Here is a 12769-nt window from a genome sequence, read left to right as displayed (position 1 = left end):
CTTTAATTAGAGCTTCACAAACATCATTCGAAAAACTATTAGTACGCGAAGTGGGATTCGTGAATGTTCCAAGGAGATTCTGAACATTTTCACCAGCTGATTTGCGTGTCCTTGCAGATTTGTGTTGTGCAGCCATTATATGGTGTGACAACGCTTCTCAGCGGAAATCACAGTTTCACATTGCAAAACAGTACACAACCATCTGTTGGAAACACACTTTACCCAAACTCATTCCCAATTTTTTCCATCTTTTCTTTATGGAGTGGATAAATGGCAGTGGAAGGGAAAATGGAAAATGACAACAAATTTCTCCTAAATTGTGAAATTGTACTCTTCCTTTAAAAAAATCATATAAATTGCAATATATGGCATTTTCTTATTAATTCCAAGCTTTATTTATAAGGCAACAAAAATTCGTACTTATTAGTCAAATTATAGCATTTATTTCTGTAAAAATAATCATTTACAAAATAGTATTATTCGTCTTTAAAGACAATTTCCTTTCAGTTGTGTTGTATATACAATACATACAATGACACTTATATACATTAATTGTAATTTATAAAGTAAAGTCATTCAGTGGGGTAGTGGAATCTTTTCTTACGAATTGAAACGAATACTAGAAACCATACCTACAAGAAGTTATTTTTGTTTAATAAAGACAGAAAATGTGAACGTATTATATTCAAAAGTAGACTACAGCCATTTCACACATTTAGGCCTATATTTCAAATATGGACAGACATGTTCTTAAAAGAAGCAAATAATGATTCCTCTATACTACACGATATTTAGTTTGGTCTGTGTCTGCCATAGTTTCTTCCACATTACTGTTGTAAGGACTATCAAATTCTTTCAATTTTGACTACATTGATGTAACATTACTTTTTTGCTGACTACTTTTAATCACCCATATACAATTTATAGTTAAGCATTGACACTCCCTACTAATTAACTAAGATTTATAGTATTTTAAATTCATGTAACATTTTGTGTGCAAAATCATCTAGTTCTTAGTTCTTGAAACAAGATAAGAAAAAGAGGATTTCTTTTAATGCAGGACTTCTTTTGGAATATCAGGGAGCGAAAAACAAGGAAAGTCAAGCGATAATTCTTGAAGCTCCCTACAGACTTACTAAGTAAATGCCTTACAGATTGCTTCACACCATTTAACTTTTTAACAGTTTTATAAATAATAGTACAGAACTTCTATAACAAGAAATGTGCTAAATAAGTTTGAAATCAACAAAGATGTTAACCTGTTTGAAAGTCATCGCCGGGCGATTAAAGGGATATGCTTCAAAACCCGATCAAAGTTCCAAATGAAGAATAATGCCATTCAAAACTTCAGAAAATTTCTCTACTTTTATTTTCCTTGGTCACTTTTCCACCATCAGATGACCAAATGCTATATATGTATTGATATATTGATATATCTGTATCAATATATGGCTACTTTTGTTCTTATGCTTTGAATTCAAATAACTCTTTAGCCTGTAAGTACTTTATATGGCTCAGAAGCAGCTAGAAGCTTCACAACAAAGTAGTTTATGTTATAGGAATTTTATTTAAATAATAGTGTTGTTAACAGCTTATAAATATGTCATTATTAAATTAATATTCCTATGCTACATCTAAATATTTATAAGCCTACTTAACGGATGAATTAGGAATAAACAATGGCTTGTAAATTAGTGTTCACCTTTTGCTCTTATGTAATGAGATAAAAATCAATTCATTTTAAAACGTAAACGACCTTCCAAGTCGTAACAAACACTTGCTCCACTACTTGAAGCAGTATATCGATGAGTTATGCAGCATTGGCATAAACAACGACTTCTTTTTCAGACAAAGGAATGAGGAACATGAACTACTAACTACACTTCCTAAGAAATTTCATCTATCAATAGCTTTGTTCTTATTCTTTCCCTTGTTTCTAAATATTGCCATAGTATTAAACCACAGTATGAAAATCGTTATAATACTAACCAGAAACATATTCAGGTACGAACAGGACTCAATGAAAATAAAAATCCTTCTATTCTTATCAGGAAATTCACTACTCTGCTGCCTTGGAAAATAAGGCAAGTTTCAGACTTCAACATAGCATGAAATATATAACATACACCTGTATAGAGCTTATGTTTCTCCATGTTATTCCTTTACTGAATGGTTATTATAAATTTTGTTCTCTGGTAAACCACATGCGTACCACAATTACAGAAAATGTCTTTGAGTATCAATAACAGCAAACTTTACTTTAAATAAAAATACTAGTGAACTACTTCTGGTGACTTTTTAACAGCTCTTTGGAAAGCCTTCTTGCACCTCCGTCCCGCAAATAGAAGGAAAACTATTAACACAGACACAACACCTAAGAGGGTAAAGACCAATATCCTTGCAGGACTCATCCCTTGGTGGATGACTTTTTCCTTTGGGGGCTCTATAGTGACTACTCTGCTGTCATATTCATACTCACTATCCTCCTCTTCTTCCTCTTGTTCATTATGATTATCTTTATCGTCATTTTTATGTTCATTTTTGTTCACTTTAGGAGGAACAGGTGTCGGCTTTTCATCTGTAACGACTGGCGGAGGCTTTTTCTTTGGTGGCGACGGTGGTGGAGCTATTTCATCAGTTTGAGGTAGATTATCCAAATACTTTTCCAATGGTTGGAAGTAATTCAGAAGAGCAGAAGTATCTAATTGTTTAATTTTCATCTCATGCTTCACTACTTCCTCCCATGGCTTCCTCAAACCTATAGACATAATTTCCCTTAAAAACAAAGATGAAGGTTAAAATAATATCAAACATTCCACCTAATTCAAACATTTAAATTTTATGTTCAATTGAAGCTTTCAATGTCATTTAGAAACCAACTTGGTCATTTTCCCCTACTCTTTTGATATTTTAGGGATAAATACGAGAGTTGTCACATAAATTTTATATCTAAACCTATAACTAATAATACAATTTGGAAATGATTTGAGGACCATTGTATTTTAATACACATGCAAATTCAATATTCTTTTTTTTTCTTTTACAGAACCTAACCTGTGATGTTAAGTACAAGATAATGGAGAAACAAGAACTCGGAGGAGCAATCAACTATTTTCATAAAAATAGGGGAGAATCCTAGAGATGAGTAGGTGACTTTTCAACGGAGGTAAATAACGCCTATGGATGACTTTTCAACCGAGGTAGTAAGCCTACGGATGATATCGATCTGGCAGACGGAATGACAAATCCATATGTAATACATAGGAATACTGGAAAGTAGTTCAAAATTCTATTCTTCTACTTCCTCGACATAGGTGTCGTGAACGACTTTATTGCCTATCCACAAGGTCATTCTCCTCAATGTTGGGGAAACTTCCAGGGATTTGCTAGAGTTGGAGTGAGCCGAATATCTCACTCCAGTAGTATGAGTAGTCAGATTGTCTGCTAAAAAGTTCCATTTATTGGATACATTGCAAATCATATTCCTGATTTACTTATTAGGAAGGATTAAGATAACGGAATTAAACGCGCTAGGTGTAATTTAATAGAACTCTTTTTGGTCTGCTAAGAAGTACTTTTAATTTCATCCCATTCGACTCCTTTCCAAAGTTATTCGATTCCACTCGAATTTTCGGAATTGCTTTATTTTCTATATTTCTTCCAAAATAAGGCATTTGTAGCAATATCAACTACTGAACAATATGTCGCGAAGAGTGAGCTATTGTTTGGTGTAGAAAGCAATCAAAAGTATTTCGAATTAAATTAGTACGAGAGTATATGAACAAGTAACGAACAAACTTTATACAAAAGAAAGTATAGTAGATACACAGCAGGGATATATAAAAGGTAAAAGCTCATATTAAAGTTACTTTTCAACATAGCCTCTAAGATCCTCAATACATTTCTTCCTTTGTGGGACAAGTTTCAAAATACTCTATTCATAGAAGTCCGTATTTTTTTTTATGTATAGACATCTACAAACAATTTATTTCACTTCGCCATCGGAATTGAAACCTTTAACAGCCAAGAGCTTCTTCACTGGACCAAAAAGATGATAGTTTTGAAGGTGCAAGATTAGGACTGGATGGCCTACGGTGCGTGATCAAGCACCTCCCATTCGAACTTACGGAGTATCTTACGAACAGAATTAGCAACATGGAGTCGTACATTGTCATGAGAGTTCGACATTTCTAGTATTAACGTTAGGGCGTTTGTCATGAGGTGCACAATGCAACTTTGCCAATAGGCATTCGCAGTGGCTCCTCTTACAAAATATACTTGTAGAACAGTGTTGGGCAAAATCAATTGAAATCAATTGCAATTGATCAATCAATTGAAAGTAATTGCTCTGAAAATCAATTGCAATTGATTTCAATTTGTAATTGACAATTAATTTCAATTGCAATTGAATTCAATCATAAAATTTGCAATTAAATTTTCGTCAATTGTTAATTGTTAATTGGTCACCAGGCAATTGAAACTTTTAATTGTTAATTGTCAATTGCAAAGGGTGCAATTGAAACATTTAATTGTTAATTGCAATTGACAATTGAAACTTGTAATTGTTAATTGTAATTGTTAATTGCAATTGAAATCAGCAATTAAACTGAAGATAAGAAGATGTGTGTGTATTGTGTTGTCCACTTGTTACTGTTTTACATATTTCAAATAAGGTACTTATAAGAAATGCTGGATACCTACCATCCCTCCCCCCCCATGGGAAGAAAGCCGGGAAACTAAGTATTTTTTAAAATATATTATGTTTATGGTTCTATCCCCCTCGAAAGAACTCTATATGCCCGTCATGCATACAATAGGAATGGGCACCAACGAGTTCGAGCGAGTTTTCTTTAAAACTCGACTCGACTCGAAGCAGACATCTTTGAGCTCGACTTGAGATCTTCGCTCGAAAAATTTTCCCAACTCGACTCGAATTCGGATCGAGTTTCCAGTCGAGTCGAGCCAATTCGAGCTAAATTCTTTGTGTAGTTCCAAGTACTACTATCTTCAAGTATCCTACATAGACAATATAATTATCAATGATACTACTACTACTACTATGATTAATTATCATTATAACACCGTGTACCTGTATAAACATGGAATATAGGCGGTTTGTATCGGAATACTAAAAATTAGTTGACTGTCGATCTCGGTCGTCAAGAAATCTTCAGGAGGCAAGGACATCAGTCACGAAGTTCTTGGTTTGAGTTCAGGAGGAGCAAGTATTCGGGCTCGAGCCAAAAATTATTAAAAGTTATGGGACTCCAGCTAAACATGTTCAAAACTGCTCGACCCAGGTTTAGGGTTGTCAACAGCTCAAGAGGCTCGCTCACAGCTTATTCACTTATCGAGCCGAACCGAGAAGTGAGCCGAGCCAACAGCTCATCCAACCGAGCCAGCTCGAGCCGATGGCTCACACGAGCCGAGCCGAACCGAACTGATTGCTTACCCCAACCGAGCCGGTTCGAGCCATCGGCTCAGTTAAGCTGACTCGAACCCAGCCTATGGACTCGTTTCAACGGAGCCGGTTCAAGCCATTGGCTCAATTGAGCCCAGTCGATGGGTAATCCCAACCAAGCCAGTTCAAGCTGTACGCTCAGTTGAACCGATCCGAGTCGGTTGACATCACTATTCCGGTTGGGCTTCTACTTTGGCTAAAAAATTGGACCGTGCAATTCTCAGCCTTGATGGTAAGAATTACAAAAAATGATATGAAATCTTTAGCTTTACGTCCCACGATTATGCCGGTTAGTCTAAGGGAGACGGTGATGATAGGAAATGAATGAAATGAAGAAAGTGGGAGGAAACGGTAGAACCCCGAGAAAATCTACGAGCACGGTGTTTGCCCACCACAAAGTACAAACTGCGCGAGCTGGGATCGAACCAGGGACCTCAAGCACCGGAGGAGAACGCTCTACCACTGACCCACCGCGCCAACTGGTAAGAACTACAGTATATACTTATATTGGTGCTCACGACGTCATTAACTTGTTTTTGTGTCGCTTTATGCGCCTATTCCCACATTTTGTGCATCACCGGAAGTGGGTCAAAATGGGCCTACAAATATGGCGGAACACATTATTGCTCTTCCGCCACCAATGAATTTCGAGATCGTTTCCTTCACATCGTTTTGTGCCGTTTTGTGCGTCTACTTCCGTTTTGTACTTCGTGGGATGTGGGTTAAAATGAGTCCCCAAGGTGGGACGAAAACGATCAAGAGTTCCGCCACTATTAAATCTCGAGGTCGTTAATTTCACATCGCGTACCCTTTTGTACGTCTATTTTGACGTTTTGTGCGTCACTGGAAGATGGTCAAAATGGGCCTCGAAGGTGGGACGAAAATGACCCACTGCTCCGCCACTACCGAATTTCGAGGTCCTTCCTTTCGTATCGACTACTGAATTTTCGTGTTGTTTCGTGCCCCCATTTCCACGTTTCGTGCGTCACCAGAAGTGGGTCAAAATGGGGTTCCAAGATAAGACGAAAATGACCCACTGTTCCGCCACTATCGAATTTCAAGGACGTTAATTTCACATCGCGTACCCTTTTGTGCGCGTATTTCGACGTTTTGTGCGTCACTGGAAGACGGTCAAAATGGGCCTCGAAAGTGGGATGAAAATGACCAAGAGTTCCGCCACTACTGAATTTCGATATGCTTCCTTTTGAATCGACTAGTGGATTTTCGTGCCGTTTCGTGCCCTTATTTCCACGTTTTATGCGTCACCTGAAGTGGGTCAAAATGGGCTTCCAAGATGGGACGAAAATGACCAAGAGTTCCGCTACTATCGAATTTCGAGGTCGTTAATTTAACATTGCATACCCTTTTGTGCGCGTATTTCGATGTTTTGTGCGTCACTGGAAGACGGTCAAAATGGGCCTCGAAGGTGGGACGAAAATGACCCACTGCTCCGCCACTATACCTACCGAATTTCGTGGTCCTTCCTTTCGCGTCGACTAGTGAATGTTTCGTGCCCTTATTTTCACGTTTTGCGCGTCACCAGAAGTGTGTGAAAATGGACCTCCAAAGTGTGACCAAAATGACCCATTGTTCCGACACTGTCGAATTTCTAGGTCGTTTCTTTCGCATCGTTTAGTGATTTTTTAAAAAGTTTTCTGTGACTACTTCCTCGTCTTGTGCGTCACCGGAAGTGAGTTAAACGGGCCTTTAAAGTGGGAGTTAAATGGCTCACTATTCCGCCACCACTATTCGGGGTTGTTTTTTTTCGCATCATTTAGTGTGTATTTTGTACCGTTCTGTTCGCCTACTTCCACGTTTTGAGCATCACCAGAAATGCGTCAAAATGGTCCATCAATGTGTGAGAAAATAGAGCCATTGTTCCGCCACTATCGAATTTGGGGGGTCGTTTCTTTCGCATCGTACAGTGCCTGCTTTGTACCGTTTTGTGCTCCTATTTAAACTTTAGTGCTTCTATTTCCACTTTAGTGCGACAACAAAAATGGGTCAAAATGGCCTACAAGTACAGCGGAATAACTTAATGCTGTTCCGTCACCATCAAATGAGGTCGTTTCCTTCACATTTTTTATACATGATTTGCGTCGCTTTGTGCATCAGTGGGAGAGGGTCAAAATGGACCTTGAAAGTGGAATGAATATGTCTTTCTCTGCCATATTTGTAGGTCGCCTTTGACCCACTTTCGTTGGCCTACAAAACGTGAAAGTATGCGCAGAAACGGTATAAATATGCACTAAACAATGCGAAAAAAGCGACCTTGAAATTCGATACTGGTGGGAGAGTGGATCAGTTTTCTTCCCGCATTGAATGCCCATTTTGACCCACTACCATTGAATCACAAAACGTGGAAATAGGCTTACAAAACGGTAGAAAACACGCACAAGACGATGTGAAGGAAACGACCTCGAAATCGTTCCTGACGGAACAGCATTAACTTGTTCCGCCATATTTGTAGGATAACATTGACCCATTTCCGGTGACGCAGAAAACGAGGAAATAAGCGCACAAAACGACACAAAAATGGAAATTCAGCTTAATTACATGGAAAATTTAAGTTTGTAAGCTTAATTATATGGAAAATTTTATACATTTTTCCTTTACGTTGGTCTACTTTACGTTGATTTGGGACTTTTAAATTTTATTCATTTTTCCACTGAAAAGTATGTATAATTCAACAAGTTGATTTGGTTTTGAGTTGATTTTGGGGTTTAATGTCCCGGTCAGCAGCGAGGCTATATGAGACATGGACCTACTGATTAACGTGGAATCCGAACCACATGAGCTCCCGCCGGGAATCGAACCCGGGTCTTCCACGCCAAAGGCGCGTATGCTAACCGCTTAGCCACGGAGGAGCTCTATAATTCAACAACGAAATAATTATTAGTTATAATTATAATAATTATCTATATAATTGAATTCATTGTAATTTGGTCCATAACAAACACTTTACCATTTCGTACTAGCTGTTATGCCCGTTCTTCGAACGGATCAGATAAAATATCAATGTAAACAAACTGAACAACGGGAGAACAATTAAGAAACATTTCTAACATTGGATATATTTTGTGTGAATATAAATCCAACAACGTATATGTGTTTTCATTGGGAAGGCCGATGGGGGCTGAATTTGAACGTAAACACTATCGGGGGTTTCACTATAGATCTGAGCAACCCCGATAAATATGGATTCGACACAAATTCTAGTACTTTTACATGTCCCGGTGAACGCCCCCTCAGACCCCCTTGGTACGTATTGTGAAAAAATCTCCTCTGGCCCCCACCAACCCCCAACTAATACCGCGAAAACTATGAATGTGACACTAACATCTGCCATTTTCTACTACTTTTTACATATGCCGGTAAAAGTCCCTATAATCCTCTGGTTCCAATTTTGAAAAAAAAAAAAAAAAAACAATGCCTCTGGCCCGCAGCCGATGGGGGCTGTATTTGGAAGTCAACGCCTGTGGAAGTATCACCATTCACCTCAGCGTCAGCGAAAACTATGGATTTGACACTAATATCGGTAACTTTCCATTATTTTTACATATTTCGCAATTCTCCACCCCCGGTGACTCCCGGCCCGCATACAATGGTGGCTAAATTTGAAAATCATCACTAATGGAAGTATCACCATTGATCTCAGCCTCTGCGAAAACTACGGATTTGACATCGGTCATTGTGGATTATTTTTACATGTCTCGTGATCCCCGTTATAATGCCCCCGTTTCTTATCTGATGGGGGCTAAATGTGAAAGTAAACGCGGTCTTGAGTTTCACCAATGAGCTCAGCTACCCCGAAAACTATGAATTTGACATTAATATCGGTCATTTTCGATTATTTTTTTACATGTCTCGGAATTCCCCCCTCTGGTGACCCAAGGCCCGCATACAACGGTGGATGAATTTGAAAGTCATCGCTAATGGTAGTGTCACCATTGATATCAGCAACCGCGAAAACTATGGATTTGACACTAATATCTGCATTTTGGATTACTTGTACGTTTCGGCACTTCCCCCTTCCCCCGTTGACCCACGGCCCGTAGCCGAATACGGTGAATTTGGAAGTTAATGCGATCGGAGTTTCACCATTGATATCAGCGACCGCGAAAACTATGAAATCGACACTGATATCGGTCATTTTCTACTACTTTTACATGTCCCGATAAACGCCCCCCTGAGACCCCCTGGTTCGAATTTTTTCGAAAAAGCTTTGCCTTGGTGTGGGACCTGGACCAAGGTATCTTTGACCAAAATTTGGTAACTCTCGGTCGACTTGTCTGGTCCCCAGGCCGGTCCCGGTAAACGTCCCCTGGAGACCCCCTATAAGGAATTAAAAAAAAACTCTTCGTCTTGGTCTGGGGCCTAGACCAAGCTACCCGTGACCAAATTTTGAAAAGTTTCGGTCCACTCGTCTCGTCCACAGGTCACACAAAGATAGACAGATAGACACACGAACAAACTCTATTTTATTGATATTAGAAAGGTCAGATCCGCCGTTATTGTATTAGTGCGGTGCTTGAGCTATTGATCGTAAAAATTCAAACTCCGATGAGTGATAATTTTATAGGCTTGTTTTATTACAAGTTTAAACTCTTTAGTCAGTAGAGAAGAGGGCGTGAATCATGGGTCAGAGTTGATGACAATGGGTTCTGGTGGGTCTGTGGGTCACAGTGGGTAAGAGTGGTTTATAGTGGGTGGTGGGTCAGAGTGGGTCACGGTGGGTCGTGGGTCACGACGGGTGGTGAGTCAATTGGTCGTGGCTAAAGTTTTCATTGCCCCACGCCCTCTCTGAACTACAGTGTTAAAAATTAATCAGTAAAAATCAATTGCAATTGATCAATCAATTGAAAGTAATTGCTGTGGAAATCAATTGCAATTGAATCAATTGCCAATTAATTTCAATTGCAATTGAATTACAGAATTCAATTGCAATTACTTTCCACTGCAATTACTTTCAATCAATTGATCAATTGCAATTGATTCTCCTTTTTTAATGGCCAACTGCAATTAACAATTAACCATTACTTATTTCAATTGTTAATTGCAATTAACAATTAAATTTACAGATTAATTGTTAATTGTTAATTCAATTGAAATTTGCCCAACACTGTTGTAGAACCCCTTACATATCCCAGAATATAGTCCCTTACACCTTTTCCGCAGATTGAGATACCTTGAATTTCTTCTTTGGTGAGGAATCGGTGTTTCCATTGCATGGATAACCGCTTTGTTTTAGGAGTACGCCCAGAACTCGTCACCTGTAATGATATATTCCAGAAAAAAACATGCCCTCCAGCGTACCATTCTAGGGGGTCCAAACATGTCATTATTCACTATTCCTTATAGATGGCTGTAAGATTCTTTGGCACCCATCTTACGAAATTTAAGTTTTTCATGCACCACATCATACTCTCTACCGTACGAAATGTTGAACATGTTCAACAGTGTTCTTCAATAGGTTCACCGGTCATTATGAACTGCCTCTTTAATTGCCGTGACATTCTGTTTGCTTGACGGTGTTACTAGACATCCAGCACGTAGAAATTCCGCTAGGTACAAAGAATTTGCACCCGCTGAGATGTTACAGTCCATACAATCCATATGCATACACCATTTTCCTGTGGATTTCACTCGGGTTGCCTTTCTGTCCACAGGAAACGAACTACGTTTTTCTGCTCTTCACAAGTAAATAATTATAAAACACGTGCATCTTTGCTAATTAGCTTATGCTTTTGTCGCTAAAAGCATACCTGATCAAATTATTGCTGTGTTACCCATTACACTTTCTTCTACATAAATTGTGCATTACTTCTTGATCTATCATCATATCATTTTACTTTTGGTTACTTTGTGAACCAAACAGTGGCGCGTCATTCGCGACATATTGTCCAGTAGTTGTTATTGCTAAAATTGCCTAAATCTGGAAGAAATACTGAAAGTAAAGCAAATAGGAAAATTCGAAGGAATCGAATATCTTTGGAATAGAATTTAACGGAGTGGAGTTAAGAATATTTCTGAGTAGACCAAACTCATAACAACTCTTTCGAATGACACCTAGAACGTTTAATTGTGTTATCCTAATTCTGTCTATACTTCCGGTTAGCACCAGTCATTGCAGTTGCCTATACTATAAGGAAACTAGAAGACGCAGCGTGTTCTAAATCACTTATCTACGACTAAGCCATAGAGCAGGGGTAGAGTTCTTCACCCTGTGCATCTATATAGTATACTGAAAACTGGAAGTTAAGCAGCTGATGTTAATAGATAGATTGTGAGTTGGTATTAGGAACATATACAAAAATGACTGAATAGTTTTGGGGATCATTATCAACATGTTAATCTGCTTTGATTTAGGGCACTTTGACACTCCGTAATTTATTGTGATTATTTGTTCTTGATGGTTTAATTAGAATTCAGTGTCCCTTTCATTACCGAGACTATATGAAACATGAACCTACAACTTAACACGTTAATTACCACATGAGTTGAATTGAACACACGCTAGGTTTAGGCCCGGGGCCTCGAAAGTAAAATACAACTTCCTTGTATCTTATCTTGGGAGCCGCGTGGTGCGCAGGCGACTTGCGCTACCATGCTATGACATTTATGCAATCTGATTGGTAGTTCTCTTGGCTGAAATCATACAGTTGGATAACTCACTGACATAAACAATAAATATTTTTTCCCATGGAAGTAGAAAAGTCGTTTAGTTCTCAAAGTTCTTACTCTCGTTTCGTAATAAGACATCATGAGACCTAGGAAAATATTTGTCACAGTATGGCATCAATGTGTCCTGGGATTCGAATGTCATCAGTTGCACTAGAAATTCAACCCGGTTTTCCCTCACCTAAGACGCATACGCTAACTACATAACTACAAGGAAGCTTCTATGTCCTACACCTTGATGAGTTTTATGTCCTACACTTTCGCCTTTTAGACTAGGAGTCAGTTCCTAGGACTGTAGACTTCCCGCAGCGCGAAGAAGTCAGGAACTTGACAAAAGTTTAGTTCTAAGTTATATTGAAGTAAGTATGGTAAAATACTTCAGTTATCAGTTTACGTTTTGTCTTAAAACTTTCCATTAGAAATACACTTTGGAAGTTCATTTTAGCATGAAGCTTGAGGTGTTATCTATTAAAAGTACTTATAAATACAGAGTTTCATTGTAACTTAAGAATTTATTTTTTCTTCTAGTTTTTTTTCCCTTTGCCTTCTTTTTTGTTTTGTTCCAACATTTATTCAAACTAGCAAACCCGCACATCCTGCGCAAGCGCAGGACACTATTATTGTCTG

General features: G+C 38.4%; 1 protein-coding gene across 1 annotated transcript in view; it reads right to left on the bottom strand.

Moving 5' to 3' along the window:
- Positions 1 to 404: 404 nt before the first annotated feature.
- Positions 405 to 12769, bottom strand: part of LOC145678545 (angiotensin-converting enzyme-like) — a 91847-nt gene continuing 79482 nt past the window's right edge. The window contains exon 12 of the mRNA XM_081748825.1: positions 405 to 2775. Within this exon, the coding sequence (XP_081604951.1) occupies positions 2274 to 2775 (502 nt within the window). The 3' untranslated portion in view covers positions 405 to 2273. The remainder of the gene's footprint in view (positions 2776 to 12769) is intronic.

This window comes from Thermobia domestica, chromosome 2 (assembly GCF_964235325.1).
Source record: "Thermobia domestica chromosome 2, izTheDome1.hap1.1, whole genome shotgun sequence".
In the NCBI taxonomy this organism is placed as follows: Eukaryota; Metazoa; Arthropoda; class Insecta; order Zygentoma; family Lepismatidae; genus Thermobia; species Thermobia domestica.
Note: the sequence above shows the minus strand (reverse complement) of the source record. Positions and strands in the feature narration are given on the sequence as shown.